At 40.2% G+C, this 25,428-nt stretch overlaps 1 protein-coding gene across 3 annotated transcripts in view; it reads right to left on the bottom strand.

Annotated features, from left to right (window-relative positions):
* The window catches only part of ror1 (receptor tyrosine kinase-like orphan receptor 1), a 130,181-nt gene extending 115,344 nt beyond the window's left edge, over positions 1-14,837 (bottom strand). For 2 of the 3 annotated variants that reach the window (XM_031283958.2, XM_036007503.1), the window contains exon 1: positions 14,363-14,837. In XM_031283958.2, coding sequence (XP_031139818.2) covers positions 14,363-14,468 — 106 coding nt within the window. In that variant the 5' untranslated portion in view covers positions 14,469-14,837. The remainder of the gene's footprint in view (positions 1-14,362) is intronic. The other variant, XM_031283957.2, reaches the window with a different exon arrangement.
* Between the last annotated feature and the right edge of the window lie 10,591 nt (positions 14,838-25,428).

Genomic DNA, 25,428 nt, shown 5'->3' with positions numbered 1-25,428 from the left:
GTGGGAGGGGTGGATGTTGCTCCTGGCCTCCTCTTCCCACAGCGGCCGAGGTGAAAATGACTTTACCATGTGAAGAGGCTGTGGTCGCTCCCACTATGTATGTAGACCTGCCAAACTGTCCTTCATGTCTTGTCTTAATCTGAATTCTGAGGTTATGCTAGGACACAAGTACAGAATATCTTACTTAAGGGCATGGTCATGTTTCAAGCCGGGTCACATGTGCATGTTTTCATTATTATGCACCCCTAGCCAGGCAAAAAAGGCATGCATTTTCTGATAAGGGTTGTAAGAGAGATGGAGAAAAATGCAAACACAGAAGACTGCTTAAAAAGTGTGTCTCTGTGAGTGTGTGCGTGTGTATCTGCATGTTTTGTGGAGGACAATGTGAAACTGGGTGAGTTTGGGGCAACAAAAAGTGTGTGAGAGAGAAAATAAGAAGCTTAGACGGTTCTACACCAGGTGAGTTTTCCTGATGGCAGCTGGGAGTATTTTTCCCCTCATTTAGCAGTTCATGAAAAAAACCACAAGCTGCCAGATGTGACAGAGGGCATGCACCCTGCTCACACTGTAAACACACACACACACACACACACACACACACACACAGAAGGAAATTAATCTAACCCAATGTGAATATGTGTGTGGCACTGATTTACTGTATTCCAACATAAGTCAGGAGCAGATTTCTATCAGGGGGAATGTCCGTCTCATTAAAATGAATGTCAGATGAAGTAAACGGAGGGTGAAGACATCAAAGAGGTCTGCAGGGAGCTGAATAAATCTGGGTTTAAACTAACTACAAACCTATTTACGTCAGGAATTTTGACTATGAACCCTACCAAGAATCTGAAAATAAATTCAACTACAAAGTTGAGAAAGTTAAAAAAAAACATCCTTTTGTTACATTCCTATTTAGTATTTTAATATGTGATCTATTTAATCTCTTTAAGGACTTTAGCAGCCAATTGTTATGGGCCAATAACACACAAAGTCATGTTGCTGAAAAAGCTAAATTTGCTTCATATATATCTTAAGTACTTACAAACATGTAACTACACATTGTCTGTTGTATGTTTTGTATGTTGTTTTAAAAAATGTAATTGTTAATCACAAAAAAAAGAAATGTGGTGGCCATATCTTGTACCTATGGCTCACCGCTGACCTACATTCCCCTTTGTTATTCCACACATATCGGCACTGTGTAAAACCGCTGGCTGCTAATTGCTTTCACATTACAGAGCAGCCGGGTGATCTTGGTGGTTTTCCAAGACCACCAACACTGGGACATGGGGCGTGCACATTTGCAAATGCATACCACCAATCACTGGCTGCATTACTGTGTAAGCACAGACCGAGGGCAAACATGAAGGCTGCTATCTGCTACATAACCGGTAGTAAAACACTTCTCTGCTATTGTCTGGGACCATCTTAACTACTGTTTTTCTTCCAAGTTTTATGACTTTCGAGCCAGGGAAGCCCATGTAACTTATGTTAAAAAAAAGCATGGTTTTCACATTAAAAGTAAAGAGGCTTCACTACACACTTCTAGGGGCACCTTGTGTTAACCACCGAGTGATGTAACTCATTCAGCAAGCAGCAGAGTGTGTGACTTCCTAAACACATTTAACAAGCATGCAGTACACTCATTAGCACTGGGTTATTTGTGCCAATTAAACAAGGAGGGCAGTTGGCAAGAAAATTGTCCTTCCCTTATTTTTCCTCTCACTCATTCCTTATCCTTTATCTCACAGGTCTATGGCTAACATGGAAAAAGTTTTAAAACATATGATGTAATACTAGTGTAGCATTTAGTTCACATTACTTATCTTATAGTGATGCACATACAACCTTTTCATCTAATCTGGTTTTAAAAATGAACAACTGTCAATCAAAAAATAGAAACCAAAGACATATGATCAAATCATTAAGAGGCCATGTTTAGAGGTGATAAGAGACTGTTTTTGTGTTCTGAACAGGATGTATGTTTAATGTTTTTCTACCGAATGAGCTTTATTTCCCCACAGTGCTAAAGCAAACAATATGAGCCACAGAATCTACCAATATCACCAAAATCAAACCTGGTTTCATTTTCCATTTCCATGATATCAACTAATTGTCTAACAAGCTGTGCAGAGTTTCCCCCTTTTTTTGCTTATTAAAAAATGTTAAACACAACAAACAACACTAGACTAGGACATAGAAAAATAAATAAATGCACACTGGGATGTTTTTTTGTCGCTCTTTCAGTCACCTAGTCTGATCACAAAGCAATCATTTGAGCCTCAACAGAACACTGTTAGCATGACAGAAAGTCATTGGCAGAGTGTCATTTGTTTTTAGTAGCTTCATTTAGTGATTATAAAACACATCTTTGCTTGGAATTTGTTCATTTCTTTGTCTACATGTACAAACAAACCAACAAATATCAAGACAAAGGGCAATGTCCGCTCCTGCTCATGACCATCATGAGTAGAGGTTAAGCTAGCCAGCTGGCTGGAGTTAAATCAATTTTAAATTAAAGAGTAAATGGACAACCAAAGCCTTGGGTGCAAAGCGAGGGCAGTGGAGGACAATGGGTCACTGCTGTCTGGTCGTGGACACACAGACAATTGAAGAAGTAACAATAACAGAGAGCCAGAACAGAACATGCTCCAGCATATAACTACAATAACTGGAGTACAAACACTTTTCATAAGAAACCCTTTGCTTTGGACAAAGTTTCCGAGGATGAGAAGAAAGAGGAGGAGGTGGACAGTAGATAAAGACAGAGTGGGAGAAAAAGCCGGAGTAAGTGTAAAGGAAGGAAAGCTCAGACAAACTCTCGCCCTGCCAAACTCTACCACAAGTCGCTGCGTTGAGGAGCCTGGGAAAACCCTGACGAACTTCGGCAAATTTGAGATTTGCTCTGCAAGTCAGTGTGGCCAAGAGCCCATTCAAGCCCATTTCCAATTTTTCCAAATCGAGGCACCAATCACAACCGTTGAGGCGGGCTTTACACGATGGTGATAGCGCAGCGACGGCGAGCAGCTTTTTGTTTACATTCAACATGACGGCTACCGAAGCGCAGCAACCCGTTGATGCCGCTGTCACTGCTACGTCACCCTTGACGCGATTGGTTCAAGGACTATCCAATGCGCCCAGAGGCATTTGAGCGGCGTCCGTTGGTGACGCCCCTTTGGAAATGAGCTGCGAATAAACCTTGCCCAGACCCAATCTCAGTTACAACTGAGAAGGGTCTGGTGTCAACCTGGCTATGCGTTGAGTTGACAGTAGTCCAAACTGTTGAACAGTACCAGCAGGGGAAACTTCGGACCAATCCACTATTGTTTGAATTCCCACTCCAACAGTCATGAATTACAGCAATCTGTCTCACTCCGAATTATCAGCACCGGCCCATTTTGAATCAGCGCTTCAACAGAGCATGTCAGGAATAATAAGCCTCAATGCCCATAGCAGGGGTTTCTTTTCTTCTTTTTTTCAGTTTTACTGCTGCAGGACCCTTCAGGCTGCATACATCTCCAGGAACGGGCCTCTCACTTGTTGAAAAACATCATTACACAATGCATGCAACAGTATAAACAGTTGTTCATCTCCATGAAAAGCTCAATAAATGTTCTATTTGAGTGCAGTGGAACTGTGGCTAAATGTCTGGTAAGATGTTAAAGCGGTGCCATCTCTCCTTTACTCCAATCATGACATGACAGGTTTTATGTTCCATTAAAAATTTCTGTGGGACAGTGAAATGCTGGCAATCAGTTTTCTTCTGTTAAAAAATAATATGGCCTGCATGCATTGCTTAACACTTCCAAATTTAATCATGGAAATGTATCTATTTTGCAAGCGCGAAAGTGTTGACATGACAAGAGTTTAACTTATATTGTAAGAGTACGCATATTTTTCACAGTTCACATCATATTTTAGCATGAAGAGTTCAACAGTGTACAAAATCAGAGGCATTTAAACCCATGTTCCAGTTGCTACAACGGCTGGATGAAATAGTGAGATAGACGGAGGGCTGAGAGGTAATGAGCTCTTATGGGCAAAGCTTAGCACGGCTGAGGCAGCCACGCAGAGGTTAAGCAAACAGGCAGTGGGATCACGCGGGCCTAAGCCTCTTATACAGGCCCCTCTGAGGAGAAGATCATTGACTTCTGATAGGGGGATGAAGGTCAGGGGTTGTCAAAGATAAAGGGGCCATCAGTCCTCAACCAGTGAAAGCCCCTTTCCTTCACCATCCCTCAGTGTCTGTTTATTTCTGTCTAGTTTTCTATCAAGTGTTTTTTTTTTCTATAAGTAAAATGTTTCAGCTTTTTGATTGATATGACTTGCTGAGAGTTCATTTAAGCCTGCTGTCAGTCAAACGCCTCTACGAAAATATTTCACCATCCTAATATCGTTCTTAGCCCTCTCAGCTTTCTCTTAGCTGAGCCGGGCCCATCCCAGTCCTCACTCACATCCTCAGACTATCAATCTTTTCATCCCTTTCTAAAAAAAATGGTAGTGGACTTCTTTTACTCATTGAACCTCTTCCTCTTTCCCTCCCCGGGTCCTCCTCTCCTGCTGGGAGTCGCAGGGTAATGCAGTTTCATTTCCTGCCCTGCTGAAATCAATGCTTTTTGAGAGAAGGAGGGGAGTGGGGAGAGAGCCGGAGAGAGACAGAGACAGATATATAGAGAGACAGGAAAACAAGAGTGAGGTGTGAGAGGACTGTTGGCATGCAGGACACAACCGCACTAGTAAGTAAACTTAAACTTGACTTGGATCCAAGTCAGTGTCAGCTTTGATAAACACCACCCGGGGAAATTAAATAACTGTTCAAAGTGGAAATATGAAAAACAGGGGAGCTGCTTTAATGGGTAAACTCAATTTTCCCTTCAACACTCCCCATCGTCTTTTTATTTTTTGCCTCAGAGAGGCAGAGATTCTGCGGAGGGCAAGAGCGGCATTCAGCATCCCACAGGATAAATGTATGAATTCCTGGGCGGGAGCGTCCTAGTTGACAAGAATCCTTTCCGTCCGCCCCGGGTTAAGTACAGAGTTCCCCTACATGAGCTAAAGTCTCTGAGTGAATGAGAGGCAGGCTGTGATGAAGAAGATAGCATAAATTCTGTCACACTCACACAAAGACAGATTCCTGCCCTATGACTATTCCATACCCTTCTACAGTAAAAACCATTCCTGCACATTTCACCAAAAAAACCCACAGCAGCTCAGATATCAAACACAGGACTCCCTCAGTGATTCTACGAGCCTCTGGTCAACGCATCTGGACAGTCAGTAGCGCAACTGCGTCCTTCCATCCTCTGATTCTTCCTTCACTTGTTTCGGTTTAAAACAGGCCTACAATCTGGATAGTTAGACAAACCACACAGGAGTCAATAACTGTGCCTTGAAAGTAAACTCCCGTATGGTGAGGCCATCAAGCCAAAATGGATTTAAGAGGCTACCAGTGACTGTGTGGGTATGATAACAGATTTCCCCCAAGAATGTGAAGAAAGCTTTGATGGTTTGCCAAAACATTGAGTGTCGAGACTTGCAGCTTTAGTTTTTAAATCAAAAAAGGGCTGATTTTTTTTCCATCGAGTACCAACTTTCATCAAGAGGCTGACCTGATCACTGAATCTTTTTCCTTGTGGCCTATCACAAACTGTGATTAATGAGACAATCCGTAAATGCATTTATTGCCACACAGGGGCATGGATTTCTCAGTTGGTTCTGAATTAGGCAGATGGCTAGCCAGCAGTGGTTTGCTAGATAGGCATTTAACTCACAGTACTTCAGAATTACAGCCAGTGAGACCTTTAACTCCAGATTCCTTGGTCAGTGTGGTCAACACAGGATTAGAATGGATAGAAAGGGAATTTCCATTTAAGTCAAATTTCTTATAGTCTTTTGTGCTTTTTCCATTTGTGCTAAGTCACCGTTTTATTTATGGTTTCTGGTTCCCGAACATTATCGTCACGATTTACAGCCATGCTGGACATTCAAATACAGATTTTTTACAGCAATCATGTGGGCAAATTATAGCAAAGTTGCTTCTATGCTGACTAGTTCTGTCTGGAATAAAGGCAGTACATGTCTACCTTATGTGATCATTTAAGATCCCCTGGACAACAGGACTGAGCCACTAGTTCAAGGAAGCCCCTCTTAAGTCTTTTGTGTGTGTGAATGAAGTGGCTGGGTAAACACTAGCTGCTGGTTAATAGGGATCTTGCTTAGAGAACAATGTGCCAAAGCCTTTGGTTAAACAAACGTGTTAAGACCGTGTCCACACTTATTCAGATCAATTTTAGAACACTGTTCAAGACCATGTCAACACTAAGCCAACTAAATCCAGAAATGCATAATTTTTCTTCCATATTCATAGCCTTCTGTCCACACGATGGTTTCACTCCCCAAATTGTTGCTTTTTAAAAAGATAACTTTCCCCCACTCTTGTTTACTTTGAATTCCTGTATAGCCGTAGATCACAGAATATAGTTGTTGTCGTAGATCTAGATTTACGTTTATGTTGTAACTACCTAGACGACTTTGCAAGCATAATGTAGTCAATTGATCAATGGCTGCAGTGTAGCAGCACAGGAAACACTGTTCAATTTCAAGTTAATTGTAGATGAAGTCATACCCTAATTTAATAAAATGATAGTTATTTCTTTTCCTTAGAGTACCACCTAACACAACCATAACATGCAGAGATTTCATTTGAATTTATTGATACTTTGGGGCTTTTTTTTTGCTTAGAGGCTATTCCACAAAACTTGTGGAGAAATGAAATTGGAAGAAAACCTTCTAAGTGATGTAGCGGGAGAAAGGAGCAGACAGAAGAGAAAGACGAAGGCAGAGGGACCATTGGTTGTTCCTTATCATAAATCCTGTATAATTTGGGGCATTTTAGGCCTTTCTTGAAAAGGGAAGAGAGAGGTGGAATGGCACGCAGCAAAGGGCCGCAGGTTGGAATCGAACCTCCATCTGCTGTGGAAAAAAAAATGTTGCACAACATACAATCACTACCCACAGCAAACCAAGTCATTTCATTGTTAAAGGAAAAAAGAGAAAAGTGACTAACACTGAGAGACAACTTCCCTGCACACAGATAGATGGCTGAAGAAAGACATTCAAGAGCTGAGGAATCAAACACCTTCTTTGATTAGACATCATCTACATACAGTACATTGGAAAATATTTCAATGAGGTGATAATCTACAAGAGCCAATGCCTTTAATTAAAATAGGTCAGTGAGTAGGTTCTACAAGTGCTCATGAAATATCTTGACTTTGAATCCCCTGCTGAAAACAATGAAATGGAAAAAAGCTTAAACATTCACAACCTTGTTGTTATTACTTTAGCAGATCCCCAAATCTATATTGTGGCCAAAGTAGACTTGTTAAACTGGTAGCTTTGAACTTAAACCCATTTACAGGAACTAATCTTCAAAAGACAACATTCCTCAACCTCAGGCTACAACAGGATTATAGTTTCTATTGCTGCTGATTGTAATTACAAAGCAATAAAAGACCAAAAACAGCCAAACACACTTTCCCTCTGTATTTTACACAAACAGAAAAACTTCCTGAATGACTAAATGAGATGGCGAACCACAAATCAGTCTGAAAAGCAAATCCAACACTATATATACACTCACACGTTCAAAAGGGGTTCAGTTAATTTAAACTGAACACAAATCATAAGATGCCCTGTAAAATTAAATTTCCTGCAGTCCAAACATCTCTGGTTTAATAATTTAATAGAAGTTTGTATTCTGTGCATTTTCCACATTACACAGGAGAAATGTGCTATTTACATTATATCTGTATGTGTGTTAGAGGCATGAAAAAAAGAAAGAAAGACAGAAAGAAAGAAAAAGAAAGATTTGAATGATGGAGCTGCCAAAAATCATTTTGGATTCACACAACTGTGAAAAAATACATGTGATGATGTTGTATTAACAACTGCAGAGTGATAAGTTTATACAAATGTCTCAGTGGAGCTGATGGTCCAATGGTTTCACAGCGTAACCACAGCACCACGTGGGCGAAAGAGCAGACGTGGAGCCACAAAGACATATCAAGACTGATATTGAGAAAGCCAAATTATGACTAAACATCCTTTGCATAATACTGTAACTGCAATGAATGAACTAAAGTGTTTCTGCACTAGCTAACATCACAAAAGAAGTCAAAGATGCAAATTACTGACAAACCATTACCAAAGGCCTGTATGAGTCGTTATGATTGTGTCTCTAAAGAGAGCAGGAGCTGGTGTGGAGCCACCCCGCTCTCAGTTATTGTTGAGTAAACACACACAGCATAGCCAAGAGCAGCATGTCAGTCAGCCAGGCAAGAAGGGCCAAGTAGAGGAGCCACTCCACGGCCAAAGTGAACTCTACAGAGAGGGAAAGGGACAGAGTGTGTGTGTGTGTGTGTGTGTGTGTGTGTGTGTGTGTGTGTGTGTGTGTGTGTGTGAAGACAGAATATAGCCAAAAAAGTCAGAAAGAGGGCAAAGAAGAAAAAAAACAGTAAGAGAGTGCCAGCATTTGTCTCATGCCAGTCAGATAAAGGGACTGCCAAAGAGTTTTGATGTCATGCTGATGGTGGTGGGGTGACGGAGGGGTTGAGTATTCTCTAATCCTCTAGGAGGCAGAAAGTAGGTCTGTGTCTACTACTGAAAACTTACTTTGAGGAACGACTTTTTAAATGTTCCTGAAGAACACTCATCATCGTCATCATTTCCACATCCATATCCACAAACAGCATGCACTTGATTAGTGTTTCTGACCTTTCATTGACATTAAAGTTATTTAGAAAGTGTCCTCTTTTCATTCACTTCAAATTAACTTAAGTCCATACAGTAATTAGATGCAGGCCACATTTAATGGTTTTGTTCAGTGTGAATGACAATTTAAGTCACCAGACTACTTAACTTAGGCCAAGTACTTACTTAGGGAATGTTGTGAAAAAGATGACCATGCCAAAAAAACTTATTTCCACATAGACAGAAATGTGGCCACACCACATTTGTGGGGGGATAAAGCTGATAAAATGAATAATTCATCCATTGACTGATAAGCTACACTTTTTGGGAGAATAAATACTAATATTTTTGGCAGAGAAGCCTATAAAGTTGAGGTATTTAATACCTTGGAAGGAGAGTGGTGTTGTACAAAGACCTAATTGTGGGTGGATTGAGATCTGCCCGTCTGCTTGCAGTGGGGGTTTCTGAAGTCCTTAATGCAATGCAAACAGGGTTTAAAAAGATTCACTCTGACACATATACAGTAGGGGAATTTAAAAAAAGCCATGTTTCATCCTACCACCTATTAAATGAAATGTAGTATGATCTCCACACATTAATCCCAGGCAAAGCTAGCTAGGAGGACACTAGCAAAGTGGTAATTTGATAAAACTGCAATGAAGAGTGGTCTTAATGAAATTCAGAGCTCTTTAAGTCAGTGCTATTCCCCAAAGTCCTTAACATTAAACTGTGCCAAGTCCATACGGGAAATTGATATGCAGTATGTATGGCTTATTCCATTAGACTCATTAAAGTGTCACTTTGTCATCAGCACACTCTCACACTTACAGCTTGCCTTACAACTGCAGCAAAGGACTCATTGTATTGTGTGTGTAAAGTACAGCAGAGAACATTTTTTATGTGGCGGGCGTAATTTGTCTTCCAGACAGCATTCGAAAGACATCAACATAGAAAGCTATTTCATTTGTGGTCGTACATACAGAACAGGTCAATCGAAGGAAAGGGGCAAATATAATTTTAGTCTAATGTACCATACCTTTTGACAGAACTTAATACTACCTTCCTGCAGCTTATTTCCCCAACCAATCCTGACTCTATACCTCTGTTAAAATCATTGAAGTGCCACACTGTCCTCTCCACACTGGCTTCTCAACTGCAGCACTATAACCTGAACCAATATTTTCTGTTCCTTTTGTTAATCAGGCACTGCATTTTCCTGAACCCTGCATAGGTTTTTTTCTGTCTAACAGACTGACCTCCTGTGCAGACAGTAAATTGCAGGAAAAAGGGTTTTCACGCTTGGCTACAGTTTGTAGTGGCAGAAACTTTATCAAACGCCTCCAACAAGGATCTGAGTGAACTGTGTTTAGCCTTTGATTAAACGCTGCCTCTCAGAGGGACCCTGACCGCTAAAAAACAAGCATGTTCACAGAGTCTGATTTGTGGAAATAAGAGCATCTGTCTGCCAATATTACGCAAATGCAGGAAATATACACTTCTTACCATTCACAGAAAGGCTTCTGCCTATATTGGCAGAAAGTAGGTTTCCAAAAAAGGAAAAACTTAAATCAGGCTCTCCCTTCTAAAATTCTTCTGTCAACCAAGCCTTGACGACGTATTATCAGGACATTCCAGCCAGTATCTCAATGAAAAACAACTGTACCATTCACTGACATCACACATAAGGAAACTTCATGTCTTGTAAATTCTGTAGTAATCAATGAGGTAGTCCTGCTTTGGAAACGTCATCCACAATAGGAAAATGATGAGAACATCTACACAAGTTATAAAAATAGCACTTTAGTTATTTAATATCTTGATGCTTTTTATATAATTTTAAGCAAATCCCCCGCTGGCTGTTCATCAGTTAAACAATTAGCAAAACAGTTTGCCCTATGGCAACACTGAGGCACACCGAGCCTTGGCAAACACATGTGCTTAATAACGAGTGGGAAGTAGGTAATTGCCAGTGCACGACGTGGTTTACACCGATGTTTTAAATCAGTGACATAAAACAGAGTCTGAGCATATGATTTATGGCTACGTCCCGATTAAATTAATGTCCGACACTTTCTTCCCATTTCACACGCTCAAAATGGAGTCGAACTGTCTAAAATAAAATCTACCCCCTCCTCCCAGAAAAAGGCCATACATCTGTTTCACACATACAGGTCCTGCCACATTCTTCTGTGTCTGCCAAAAGCTTTTAGGGATGCACACCGCTTGATGCCTGAGTTAGTGTAGTGTGCACTGTGCAGAGTGGGAGTTGAGTTTTAAACACAGCGGAGTCATCTATCTTAAAGAGATGTACCACTCAGACCATCATGGAGCCAAATACTTACCAGAGCGTCTGGATAAAATATTGACAATGTGAATATAGTCACGTATAAAGGAGAAATTAGAGCAATATCGCAATGGTGAAAAGCACTAAGCAAACTCAAAATCCCTAGAGGAAGTGGCTGATATGCAATACTTTTACAAGGATGCATAGAGAAAGTGCTACCGTGTACTTTGACATCTTTTTTACCTCCTTGTAAACTGTTCCCTTAATATGAGTCTAAGAAAATGCCAGAAGAAATATAACAGTACATTGACATCTCAGTAGCAGGGAGAGCAGGACAAGCTCTTACACACTCCGCCTGTAGGAACGAGGATTTTTTCCAGGGGTGAAGTGCCTTTAGTGTCAACAGTGTGTCCTGTTGAAAACTGCACTGAGGCAGTTCCACCAACATGATTTATAGCCTCCCTGAGTGTTATTAAAAGGCTAAATGCAACTCTAAACAGATTTCACATAGTCGCTGCGCTGCACAGCATCTTTTATGTTTGGAGGTGAATGTCCCATGTTCAGAAACATTTACACAGTTTATATAGTTGGAAAATATTGCCGTCAATTGATTTTTATGAACAAGTCACAGATTATTACTTTGGAGCTAAAGGGCAGGGGCTGAAAGATGGAATGACAGTGATGATTTTAAAAAGATGCTGTTCTTATGTCTAAATAAAATGTGCATTTACTTGCACTGTGGTAATCTGATTGTGCCCTGCTTTCAGCGGAAATCTGATTTCCATGCTGCAAAACCTGGGTTCAATTTCAGGTTAACTGATTAAGAATTAATCCAGTTGGCACAGATAGATTCCTGCTGAAAGACAAAAATGAGGCCATGTCAACCTTCGGTTTTACAGTTTTTCCAATTGTGCGCAAAGGCATGGAAAAAAACCTATATTTGCCTATATATGCCTATAAGAATAAAATCTTATGATCTGTTCTGATTCCATGCTTGTTTAGATTAGCACCTAGAAGGCTGATAGTGATGCCTAAGCTGTTTTTGGCAAGGAGGGGGAAGAATCTGAGAGCTGATTAAAGTGCAAGTAAACCCCGGTTTTAGAGTAATCAGACGAACACAAGTACAAACACATTATCCAATTTCCTGCCTTGACCTGATGACTTACATTAGATTTTTGTGAGCATGTAAATGAAGAAAAAAAATGGAAGGAGCGCATTCGATTTGGATTGCATTTTGTAAGCCAATTGGTCAACATTTCAGGTGTACATGCAGTTCATCAAAATACATACCATAAATGCATATTGTTGCTTTACATCTTTTGCCAAGTCTGCCAAATGCCTTTGCTGTGGCAAAGCTCTGTACAGGGAAATGCTGAAATTTGAACCACACAGACAGGCCAGTGACCTCTGACCTCTTGACTGGACGCTCGCAGACTGACCAGTAAACCAGACAGCAGCAAATAAAGACAGACAGCCACACCTTTCAGTTTCTTCCTTGTCATGTTTGCTCAGTTGCTTCCACAATACAGTCACATTATATCCACTGGCCACTGATGATCACATGGTACTGCACTCTTCTCTCCACATTTAGTACAGTTGAACTTTAACCAAACTGTTATTCCTCTCCGATCATTCCGATCACAAGCCAGAGTAGACAAGACTCCCAGTGTTATCATTTACTAACATATCCTGGAGCTGATTCATTGGCGATGAATAGGAGGTCAGGTTTGTGGATGCTGTGTAAGAACAAATCATCTTAATGGGTGTTCATTTTCTTGTCCATATCCATAAGGGCTACAGTGAAGCTATGATTATTTGGATGTACATACAAAGTCAGTATTAAAATCATTATACAGAGCAGCTGTAGATCTTCTCTTAGAGACAGCAGTTGAAGCTTTTCAATAGTTTTCTGGTTTCCAGTAGTGGGATGGAGTGCAAAAGCAAATCCGTTTTGCTTCATGACAAACAGTATTAGCATATGAAATGTGATTTTCATAGTAGATTTTGCCTCTAAACTGTGGAAGTCATTTCCAACTTTGCTCGCCCCCACTCCATATTCAATCATGAAATTCCATTTGAAGAAGTTATAGCTAACTCATCCAGTTAAGTAGGCCTATTGTGGATTAACATTCCTCCCTGCCTCAGTGCAAAAAAGAGAAGCAGAAAGATATAGAGGAAAAGGGATGGCAAGAGAAGGGCTATCGCAGAAAGCTTTACGCTCAACACAGCATATTCTGTACACCTCCATTGTAAATAACAGCCAAAAGCATTTAAGGAGGACAGAGATAATCCAAACAAACCCCCAAAAAACCATCCGGAGATAATTCATCACTACTCCTAATGCAGGGGAGGATTGTTTTATACTTACTGTACACTCAAAAGTCAGAAAAAATTAAAATGTTTTCGAATAGCGGCTCCTCAAACAATTCAAATTTATTTCAAACTGAATTCAATCGTACTTATATTAGTCAACCAAAAGCTAGTTACATATACCATCAGGCCATCCTTTTCTCCAAGATACACACCCTCAGCCATGTACAGTAAAAGGCAGAGGAAATATAGTTCTTAGATTGTCGAATGGGCAAAAAAAATAGAGCTCTTTACTTAAAACCATAGACAAATAAATGATTCTTTATTTTAGTGTTCTGTAAGAGGCAATTAAGTTTGCAGTTTTGTTTCCACAGGCTGGCCTACAGTGTGTTTCCAAAAGTTGTCCATGCATCCTCCTACTGCCTGAAAACAGCCACTACTCTCTTACAGACAAACCTAAATGCTTGCCTTTTAATTAAAATGGTGTGCATCTCTTATCTTTAAAATAACCTAAATCGTAAGGGGGGTGGTTGGGGGCACAATAGCTATCCAGCTGACTAGTTAAGAGCCCCCCTATTGTCTGCCAATGGAGTCAAGTCTTTCCCCGTGCAGACGCTTCAGAATGACAATAGGACGATAATCTAACAAACCAAAGATCATTTACATGATAGGGAAGGCTGAATGATGGCAAACAGCTCTGCTTAATACAACAGTTTGTTGACATTCATGAGATGATTTCAGGAGCGAAATACAAATACAGTGGTCTTAAAAATATACTACCCTGTATTTAAATATAATTATGTATGACTTAAACTGCCTTTAAAGTGCGATAAAGCCACTATAAAGCCACTACAATCACACGCCAACAGTCCCTACAAAGAGTTTTCGTCAAGGTTGACATATTACATTGTTGAATTCACGCGTGTTGGGATGAACCGCAGATTAAGTAAAGCCAGCAGAGACGCAGGGGAAAGACGGGAATGATTACCGAGCGAAGGAAAAAGTCTTGAGACTCACCAGACGCGCTCAGGTCCAGGACACTTTGGAGGAGCAGGGCGATCCAGAGAGCGCAGGCTGGACATCTCCAGAGACGCTGGCTCGCCGCTGCCCAAGTTGGATACATTCCTCCGGCTCTGTGTTAAACCTTCGCCCGCTTTTCACATCCACTTCACTCAAAATTTAATTTCGAGCCCCTCCACAAAAATTGAGCGACTCAAAATGTGGTGCCTTGATAACTTGTGCACTTTTTTCAGCTGATCTTACAAAGCGCACCACAACCCTCTCGATGAAATAATGTGAGAGTCTGGAAGAAAGTTGTCTCCGTTTCTCCTGGTTTCTGTCTCTTTCCTCCTCGCTGGAGCCCAGCACACTTTCCCCCTCTCTATCTCTGTCTTCAACTGAGTGCAATCCTTCCTACAAACTTCACTGGAGAGACCACAGGAGCCACATGGCTCCGATTAGCCATGTGTCGCCATCGTGTGTTCACTGCAGGGACTGTCAGAGGGCAGGCAGAGACATTTAAATTCATGAAATGTATTTAGCGGACATGAAAGTGCACAGGAACAGAACAGGTACTAAATGAATGACTCGACTACTGTACTGTTTCCAATGTCAAGAATGAACTTTACATCTCATTCTTTAGATAATTTTTATGTTTTTTTATTTTACCTTTATTTCAGGGAAAAGAATCACATTGAGATTACAATCTCTTTTACAAGTGAGCCCTGGCCAAGAAGGCAGCACATAAAGGATACACTTTTAACAGACAGCAAATAACAGACAAACAGGGATAATGCATGCTAGCTGTACTGGAGCTTTCGAAAAACATTTTTTTTATTGTGGCCCCAAAAAGGCTGCATGAATTAAGTAACCCAAAGAAAGCTTCTCAGTCCCCTGCAGGCTGGGGGGCACTAAAGCAGCCACTTTGTTCAGGCTGTTTCTGGTACACATGATTTATGAGGTCCAGTATTTACAAGGAGGAACATGTTCTCCAATTAAAAAGAAAACACTACAATCTACCAATAATGCATTTAGGGATTGTGAATAGTGAATACAGCATGGTCTTATATATTTACTTTATTACACTCATCATATTTCTGAGAATATTCCTATGCAGACTTGTATGACATCTACTGCATAATGTGTTGTCCTAAAACCACTTTTTTCAAAGAACTGTCAGAAAAAAATCACTGTACATTTTGCCACTTGTAGTATCTAGTTTGTTGAACAGCTTGACCCAAGTATGTAAAAATAGACACACATTCTTATTTGACTAAAATACAAAGTGATGTGAATTAATAAACAACTGTTAATGGCGTTGAATTTATCTCTCTGGATTATCTGATAATAATCCATCTGGAGCTGATTAGATGATGTGGTGGTGGTGATTTTAGCAAGTAGAGCTACCTTTTTTAAAAAAAATAATAATAATAACTAGATGAATTACCCGCCATATTAAAACCATATCCAAATGTTTAACTCAGTGAACTTCATTTAATTTCCATCCATGCATTTCATGTACAAAGACAAAGACAGACGACTAAAGGACTAAAGGAAAAGTAAAGAAAAGTAAAGAGAAAAGGTTTCTTGTGCCGTAAACAATCACGTCTGCAGACATGTTAACTACAACTACACACTACATACACACACCTTTATACAATTATTAATTCCAGAGCCTTACAGTATTATCAACCCAGCTCATCTTCTCCTCTATAACTCCACACCTTGTTTCATTTTACTTCACTTGCTCACTTCTGGATTTTGACACATACTTTGTCTCTGCATGTGTGTCTGCACACACAGAGCACTTTGACAGACTAATACCGGGGCAAAGGAAAAGAATGGTAGCAATTTAGCATCTCCGGTTCTCCCATATTATGACTTAACCCTGCTCATTAGAGGGAAATATCATCCTCTCTGAAGTATGTTTTGATTTAACTGTTACAGAGAACATGAATAGCATGTATGAATAATGCTTTAGACTGGATTAGTTTCGATTGAAGATCTGAGAGAGGGTGTAGTGGGCTGCTCACAAGCGTCAGGGCTTCACCTCTGATATCCCTTGTCAGGCCCAGGGGTCCAGGACATGGTCTATGGCTGCCTCCTTAGGACTCCTAATCAAAACCTTCCTTTCCCTCCTCTCCCTGCATACTCAGAGTCATCCCTGGAGAGATGCTGCTAAGAGCTTAGAGATAGCACTGCACAAGCTTCCTGCACACTATGAGATAGGACAAGGGTGTGTCCGAGTGTGAGTCAAAACTTTCTAATTAATTTTCAATAGGCTACCGTGTTGGTTCGAGAACTCCTGTATTACTGTATACTGTATGTCAACAGTGTCTCTGGTCCATCGTTACTTGAGTGGTTGAGGAAATTAAGAATATGGTGATTATAAGAATACTTATTATATATGTATACAAAGCAGCAGTTTGCGATAGCTGCCAAAGCTCTGATCAAAACCAGGTCTGCGGTCAATTCAAGCAATTCAACATGTAAATAGAGACTGCAGTTCATTTGCTAATGATGATTGAGGATTCAGTCTCACTTAATGGGTTGGATATGCAAGAGGTTGTGATTTTTAAAAAGTGGAATTTTAAAGAATATAATTCTTGATTTAATTTCATTGTAAGTGAAATGGGCCTAACATTGAAATATGTACACTCTTAGCACTAACTACTTAAAACTGCAGTCTGCAACTTCAAGGACTTTAAGTGGTTTGAGTGCCTATTGCTAGTGTATCTAATGCTTCTTTTGGACCGCAGAAGGAAAAGAAAGAGGCACACCAAAAGTGTGTGAGATTGCATGTGCAGACGTGGCATGTGTGTGATTTCACATAATATTTGAATTGACACAACAAAGGGCTTTTGTGCTCCAGTGATATCACACAGAGAGCAAATTCTCTAAATAACCGTCAAACCAAATGAAATTGGGCATGACTGATTGCAGTTTGGAGAAGCACGTGAGGTGATGCACATCACATGTCAGCTGTGTTTCTCACTGAGGCGCCTTTTGAAAATTTGCTGTTTAAGCAGCCAAATGAATTTAACCAAAGCTGTGTTTAGGTGGTTCTCTCTGTAATAAGGACCCTCGGAGCAGTGGAAGGGGGTTTCGGATGGGGGAAGACCTCACCACTGGGCCGATCAAGTAGCAAGATTATTTCTGACATTGGTCTATTTTTCCTCCTTGATGTCTATCGACTTCATTTTGCCTAAAGTAGGATATGATTATTAAAATTGCAACCATGCATGGTGAAAGTCATCTAAATTTCATGGTGGAGTGGATTAGGGTTCTGAAGGTCTCTTTGAAGAGCAGATCCCTGAGGCTTTCTCCAGCGGCCACAGCACATGGACAGGGAGGCCCTTTGTTACAAAGTTGGCAATGATGTCTGAGTCAATAAAATAAAATGAAAGGATGAGGGTGATGATGACCTTTCTGCCACATATACTCAGTATTTTTATGTTTCTCCAAAACTTTCTTTCCATCTCTTTTACTTTCACATCCTTAGATGATGCTAATAATTTGGGTTTCAATCTGATTTTCCCTGCCATCATCTGAAAATGTGCTAGCATTTTGCACATTCTTCAATCAGCGGATAACTCAAGACAGTTTCCGTCCCAGTTTAGACATTATTAAATGGCTGACAGACAATATTGGCCTCATTCCATCCTTTGCATCCCTCTGCCCCACATCTAGGGCTGGGTGATATGGAGAAAATCAGATATCATGATATTCTTGACCAAATACCTCAATGTCGATATTGCGACGATGTTGTAGGCTTGACAATTGGTGCTTTAACAAATATCTTCACAATTAGATTTTAGATAAATAATTATCAGTAATGAGGATATAATGACTAAGTGATTAAAGGCAAATAATAAAACAGCTAGAACAGTCTGATAAGTTCAGACAATTACATAACTTAACTGTAATGCAGCCTTTAAAATTTAAGCCATATTACGATATCCAAAATCTTAGAAAATATATAGTCTCATATCATAATATATATATATATATATATATGATATTGATATATTGCCCACCCCTACCCACACCCATCTCTGTCACAATCAGAGTTTAGCCTAACTCTGCACTAAATATTGCATTTCTTTATAGGCTTACCTTTCAAATGCCTGTTGCAGTGTTACTCTGTTCCCACAGGGTATCCTTTTGAACAATCAGTGCTAATATACAACAAACGCAGGATGGAGTGAACTTTTCCAGGCCAATACTATAGTCTCCCTGCATTAAAAGAAAAATGTTCACTGCGAGCAGGCAACACTCATGTGTTACAGATACAGTTTTACAGAACAAACACTGCAAAAGCATCCAATTTCCTGATATTTATTTCAAAAACCTTTCAGAAACCTTTTCAAGAAACCAGGTAAATGTATACACTGATGCCAAGGCAACTTTATATTCTTGCGTTCTTCTCTAGAGTGGCCTCCAAATATGTAACGTTTCAGGCAGCAGAACAATAATTGCTTGCAGTTGAACCATACAGTAGACTGTATAAAACAGAGTTGAACACATGTAACACACAATACATCACTGGGTTTGATTGTGTACTACATTTTCCTTCCCTTGTTTTTTTTTGTGTGCAGCACATAGGGAATGAGGATAAATAAGGCGACAAAAGAACAGATTTCTTTTGTTGTTTAAGATAAAATCAGGCTAAAAGAGGACAAAAACACATTGTGCCTGTCTACAGTATAATAGATTATAAAATGTTGAGTATTTCTGGTACAATATAAAGCCTCAATATCCAGTTTCTTTTTCATCTCAAATCCTACATTCAAATGTTCACTCCATCACACACACAGAGGACAATGGGCCATAGAAGTGTGGTGTTCCTGACGTATTTGTCTTCTTCATGACTGAAAGCCAGAAGAAGAATCAATGAGAGGCTATGGAACGGCCTGTGGACACAAGCCAGCCTCTACTTCACAGAACACTCTTTTTATGGCCTCACACATCATCCTGTAGACTTCGGCTCCATACCCAGAAAATTGAGTGTTAAGATGATGATGACTCATGTGGAGCCTCTACATTAATTAATGCCAGGGTTGTTGTATTTGTGTGTGTGTGTGTGTGTGTGTGTGTGTGTGTGTGTGTGTGTGTGTGTGTGTGAGTGTGTGTGTGTGTGTGTGTGTGTGTGGGGGAAAGGGGGGCAGATTGTCTGAGACTTTGTTAACCTCACACACACCCTGTCAAGGCTTGTTTACATCCAGTGGACGAGCTAGAGGTGATATCTTGTTTTAACAAGACAGACTAGTTTAAGCTCCCCATTTTCTAGCTTTGGCTTAACATAATTTGAGTTTCCAAATAGCACATGGAAAGTCCAAAAGACAAGCAGCTTGTGTAATTTAAAATTAAGTGGCTTTTGCTAGTAGGCCTAATGTGTTAGTAAACGGGATTTTTGAGTTACATGCCCAGTAGGAATGGACATTTTGAAGGGCAAACACAAAATGAGTGGTAAAGTGTACCTGTAGTTTCAAGGTGGAGATGATTACGTAAAGGCAAGTAGTAGGGCCTATACAGTATTAACACATTCGAGAGGGGTCTAGCTGCAGACCTCCACTGTGGAATCGCTTCCGTTACAGGTTCCACTGTCAGAACACTGGACACATTCAACCCACACATTTTTATTTGGGACTATTCAAGTGCTTAGTGTTAGGCAGGTGGTTTATATAAAAATATATAAAAAAAAGATTCTTCTTCTTCTTATTTCTAAATGAGGAGGTTCAGCATATTTGATGAAGTTTGTATTTGTATGATTCTTGCAGTTTTGGGTTGACCATCAATTTAAATGTAAAGTATAGCTACATATTGAGATCAGTTTTTATTAAAAAAGTAAGTTAGTAGTGCATTTTGCTATTTCAAATTCAGTCATTAGCTACATTAGCTACTGTTACTAACAGCCTCATGGCTGAATGTATGGGTGATAAGCTTCTTTTGTTGTCTTACCAGGTGTTGGTTTGGAGGGCTCACTAACTAACTTTAGTCCGGAACGTATTAGCTTGGATGGAGGTGGGGGTAAAGTGAATAACTGTCACTACCCGATGTGAGTCGAGTGCAGATGTGAGTTGTGCATGCCTCACTTTGCGACAGACGCAGATCTGTTTTGCTGTTAGCCACAGAATAGAATGAGATAGGTACATTACATGGCAGTAATTTATTATTTAGTGTAAGGCATCACATTTTCACAGCATGATCCCTGATGTCAGTTCTAGATTAGAGGCTGAAGTAGCCTACAAGAACCTGCTAACGAGAAACTTCTGTAATGTCAATACAATAAAAATGGACCTACATAACAAAGTTTGTTCACTGCAGGCTACAAGTTAGCAATCAAACACAACAAAGGCTGTCACTTGTATGGCGTTTTGTGCTAACGTTAGCAATCAAACAATCATAGATAGCTAAAACGTTAGTAGGCTAATCAAACAATCATAGATAGCTAAAACGTTAGTAGGCTAATCAAACAATCATAGATAGCTAAAACGTTAGTAGGCTAATCAAACAATCATAGATAGCTAAAACGTTAGTAGGCTAATCAAACAATCATAGATAGCTAAAACGTTTTTGAAATGATTTCCATCTTCTATTATTGTTTGTAATGAGAAAAGTTTATTATTTTATGGATTTCACAATGCAGCCGGATCCGGATCCCTTGGCATTATGCCGTAAACCGTTTAAATCTGAGCATGCACAACTCACATCTGCACTCGACTCACATCGGGTAGTGACAACCACCACCAAAAGAGAAGGAACATGCCTTCCGGTAAGCAAAAATAATGTTTGCAGTATGGTAGGGGAAGACTCATGAATATTCATTAGGGAACTCATCCCTGAATGGCTAGTAGCCTACTCTTTGCCTGCTCTGGTTGGGTTGGTTAGGTTTAGGCAAGAGGAGGGTTATGTTTAGGCAAGAGGAGTGGGATTGGTTAGGGTAAGAATGTCAGGGCGAGCCAATTGGGATGAGTCTTCCCCTACCATCCTGCAAAAAAAAAAAAGAATTTGCTTCCGGTAAACCCGAAAATAGCAAAAACAGTAACGAATCACTTCCTCTTCTCTCTCGGCTGCCTAAACCTCAGTTTGTCTCAGTTTACATGCAAAAGTGGAAACGAAGATTTCAAAAATCGTTTTCAGAGGCGAATTCTCCGTTTGCGTGTAAACGAAGGGAAATGTCTCCGTTTTTCAAAATAACCATACGGCTACATGGCTATTTTGAAACTATTCACGCAAACGGAGAATTTGCCTCTGAAAACCATTCTTTCTAAAAACTCCGGCCAGAGTGGAGATTTTGAAAGAATTTGTTTGCACGTTTGCATATAACTGCAACTGAGACAAACGGAGGTTTAGGCAGCCGAGGAAGTGAGGAAGAGACGAGAGAGGAAGTGACTCGTTGCTGACAGCTGGGCTTGAGCTTCTCGTTACACTGCCACCTACAGGTTTGGCATGCTCTTGATGGCATTGACAGCATATATACACGGTATGTGTAAACAAACACTTCTGAAAACTGACAGCTGTGCACGATGTTATTTTTGAAAACGGAGAGGTTGAAATGTCCGTTTATGAAAATAGCCGGCCACGTGTAAACGTAGCATTATTTACATGTCTTCTTAGTTGGCTAGATAATGTTAGCCACGTTCTCCTAATATATCCATGGTTAGCCACCAGTGAAAAAAAAAAATTCAGATTTGGGCGGGCTAGTGCAGTTACCAGGGCAACCAGAAGAACAGCTAGGCTGAGCATAATAGTTGTCTTATCTGATGCCATCACTAGGCTGATTAAAGAATTAAATTTAGGCTTCTATATTTAACAGTGAGAATGTGTGACATGCACCAACAACACCAAAACAAATTCCTTGTATGTGTTAAAAGACGTACTTTCTGATTCTGATTTCATTCAGGTGTGAGGATGGTGGATCAGGAAAGACAGGGTAAGGCAACAGGTAGGTCTAACATTAGGTGGAAGTGTAGGGGGAGCCACTTGATACCAACAGATTCATTTCTTAATATTATTAATATGGAAAAACTAATTTGGAAAATCTATTACATAATGTTTGTTTGACAACAGGCACAGGCAAGGAGTGAATGAAACAGACATGAGGTCGGCGATGGCATCAAGTAGAGATGAGACCAGTGTTGACATCAGGTAGGAGTTCTATTAGTTAGACCACACAAAACTAAATGTCCAGTATGGTTTGAAGTTCTGTTGACCAACCTATTCACTGTATCCTTTTTGGGGAAAACATAGTGCAGACAGAGATGGAAAGCCACTCACCACTGAGGAAGAATTGGAAGAGAATGTGGAAACGAGAGGTGAAGATGAGGTGGAAGAAAATGTGGAACAGAGAGGTGAAGATGAGGTGGAAGAGTATGTGGAACAGAGAGGTGAAGAGGAGAGGGAGGTGGAAATCAGATGAAGTCTGATCAGTTCTAATGCCAAATCGAAATAATTGAACATGTTTTGTGATAGGCTATTAGGCTAATCTTGCCATTGCGAATGAAAAATGCATTTCTGTATCAAAACCCTGCGCATGTGGGAAATATAACAATTAGCCTATGTCTGACAGCGGGGACGTATTAAACAAATCAGAAGGCAAATGTAAACATCCGCAACGCATATGCTCGAATGCCATCAATGATTTATTTATTGTAATGAAAATAAAGTACAAGAAAAATGTGGGCTACAATAATGTGGTTGCCACAGGGGCAACCAGGGGTGATGATTAGGTTACCACTTGTCACAATTTGGTAGCCAAGGGCAACCGTTAATGTCGAGCCCTGTTCATCTGTTTTTATCTGGGCCTTACTATCAGTAATAGGCCAATTCATAATCATGTCAGGTTTTTTATCAAAATAAATAAACTTGTTCAGTGTGAATAGGAAGAGGAATTAGTCTATGTTCTGCTTGTGGACCTTGTGTCGCAGGTAGCATTGACTACATCAGCTTCGCCCTTGACCAAATAGCAACAGGTCTTAGAGAGCAAAGCCTATACGAAATAGAACGATAGTTACGTATTGCAACTCCAGATTCTATGAGTATAGGCATAGCCCTCTAAGATTCAGGCCACCTGGTTCACCAACATTGGCTGAAGAAAAATGCTGATGTTGGGAGCAGATCTATGGTCTCGCCACTGTAATATACAGTAACTGCGGACGTAATAGAGGCCCGTGCAGGGCACAAGGGCGCGAAAGGGCTATGCCTATACTCATAGAATCTGGAGTTACAATAACGTAACTATCGATCTCAGGAATACTGTACACAATGCAGAGTGGGAGGACCGATTGCCCCAGCAGCTCATTTTAGCCCCTGGGCCTACAAGGTTATTTTCGACCAAGACCATTATAACTTCCTGGAGAGCAATTTTGTAATCCTGCTTAAATAATGTACGTTGCTCATTGGCCTCATCCTGACGGCCATTAAAGTTCTCCAGCGATTACATTAAATGGGAATTTAATTATTAGTTTTGGAAGAGACAGACTGGACACTGAAAATGGTGCTTATGCGAAGGAAAGGGATTACAGAAAGAACCACAGGAGTAAAACCTGATTGCACAGTGCCGAGCCACAGCCTATGCTTTCCTGAGTCCTTATTTGATAATGTCTTTGTCCGCCATGTTGCCCTCTTCTTGCAGGACAGCAATGAACAGGCCACTCTAAAAACACAAGGCTTCATGCCAGCTCCAGAGAAAGCCATTTGGACATCTAATAGCTGCGGACCAGGCCAGCTTAATGTAAGCCTTATTGTGATTACCTGATGTAATGACAGCCAATCCAAATACAGCCTGTAAGCCATTACGAGCTGAACAAGAGGACCACATTATGTATTGCACTATGTCAGCCCGACAGTCTGAACAACGCAGCATGAAAAAGTTTCCACCCTGTTAATGTGACTCCTAAGGGACTAGAGAGGAACTGTTTAGAGCAGTTATACATCCCAAATGCCACAGATTGTGCCTTTGAAGGCTGTCAATAGGCCTTAAAAGTCCTATTCCCAATCTTAATGTAAACACAGATAAAAGATTGGAAACATTTATTAGGATTTAGCTCTTGATGGCCTACAATACTATTTGAAATCTGTCTCAAAGCTTGTGTCAGTGAAATTACAGGAAAGGTAAAATAGCAGTAACGTCATACATCAATTATTCTTTTGAAAATACAACTTGAATGGTCAATTAGTTCCAGCTCAGGAACTTCTACTATTTACCATATGTTTTGTGTGGATTAGTGCATACAGGTAGAGCTGATTGTGTTGGTCAGTGTGAATGACACTGACATGCATGGCAGAAGTTGGCAGAAAAATGTGTCAGCTGTGATTGAGGCCAATTTTCCCTTTCTTGTTCAGAGAGAAACACCGAGCGTACCCTGTGCTGTGCGTGGGTGCACCTGATTTTCCACCCTCACTACTATTAACTAAATTGTAGCCAATTTATGTCCAGTTGTTCCAGGAAAAAAAGTTGACACCGATGCAGTACCTGTAGAGTCCCAAACATCAATCACTCATTTCACTTGTGAAAAACTAGATTAAAAAAAATAAAAAAAATAAAAGTGTTTCAGCTCTTGACGATTTCTTTAGATATAACATAGCCTGTGGGATCCCCCAAAACTCCTGACACTTTATAACTAATCGTTTATCAGTATTACAGTGACTTATTACACAAGAATACTTGCGAGGGAGAAAAATAATTCATCAGTTAATATTTCTCTGCTTGCCTTGGGAATGTCTTTGCAAAGGCATTGTCTTTTTAGAAGCACTTTATTCTCCTGAAGGCTTGTCCTACAACTTGGCTCAGCTGCTGCAGGACAGGATCTTTGGGTTTACACACACACACACACACACACACACACACACACACACACACACACACACACACACACCTCGACATTCACTTTTCTAAACCCAGGTCTGCTAAGGCAATTACAGCTGGCCCGATCAATTAGTCAAGGACCAGCTGGTTTCTTGAAGGTAAGGTACAGTATCTATAAGACAAGACATTCACATATGAATTAAATGTATTAAATATTGAGCAACCAGAAATTTAAAAAAAATACAAAAAAATTATATAAAACATGACCACAGTG

The sequence above is a fragment of the Sander lucioperca genome, chromosome 11, assembly GCF_008315115.2.
Source record: "Sander lucioperca isolate FBNREF2018 chromosome 11, SLUC_FBN_1.2, whole genome shotgun sequence".
Lineage (NCBI taxonomy): Eukaryota > Metazoa > Chordata > Actinopteri > Perciformes > Percidae > Sander > Sander lucioperca.
Note: the sequence above shows the minus strand (reverse complement) of the source record. Positions and strands in the feature narration are given on the sequence as shown.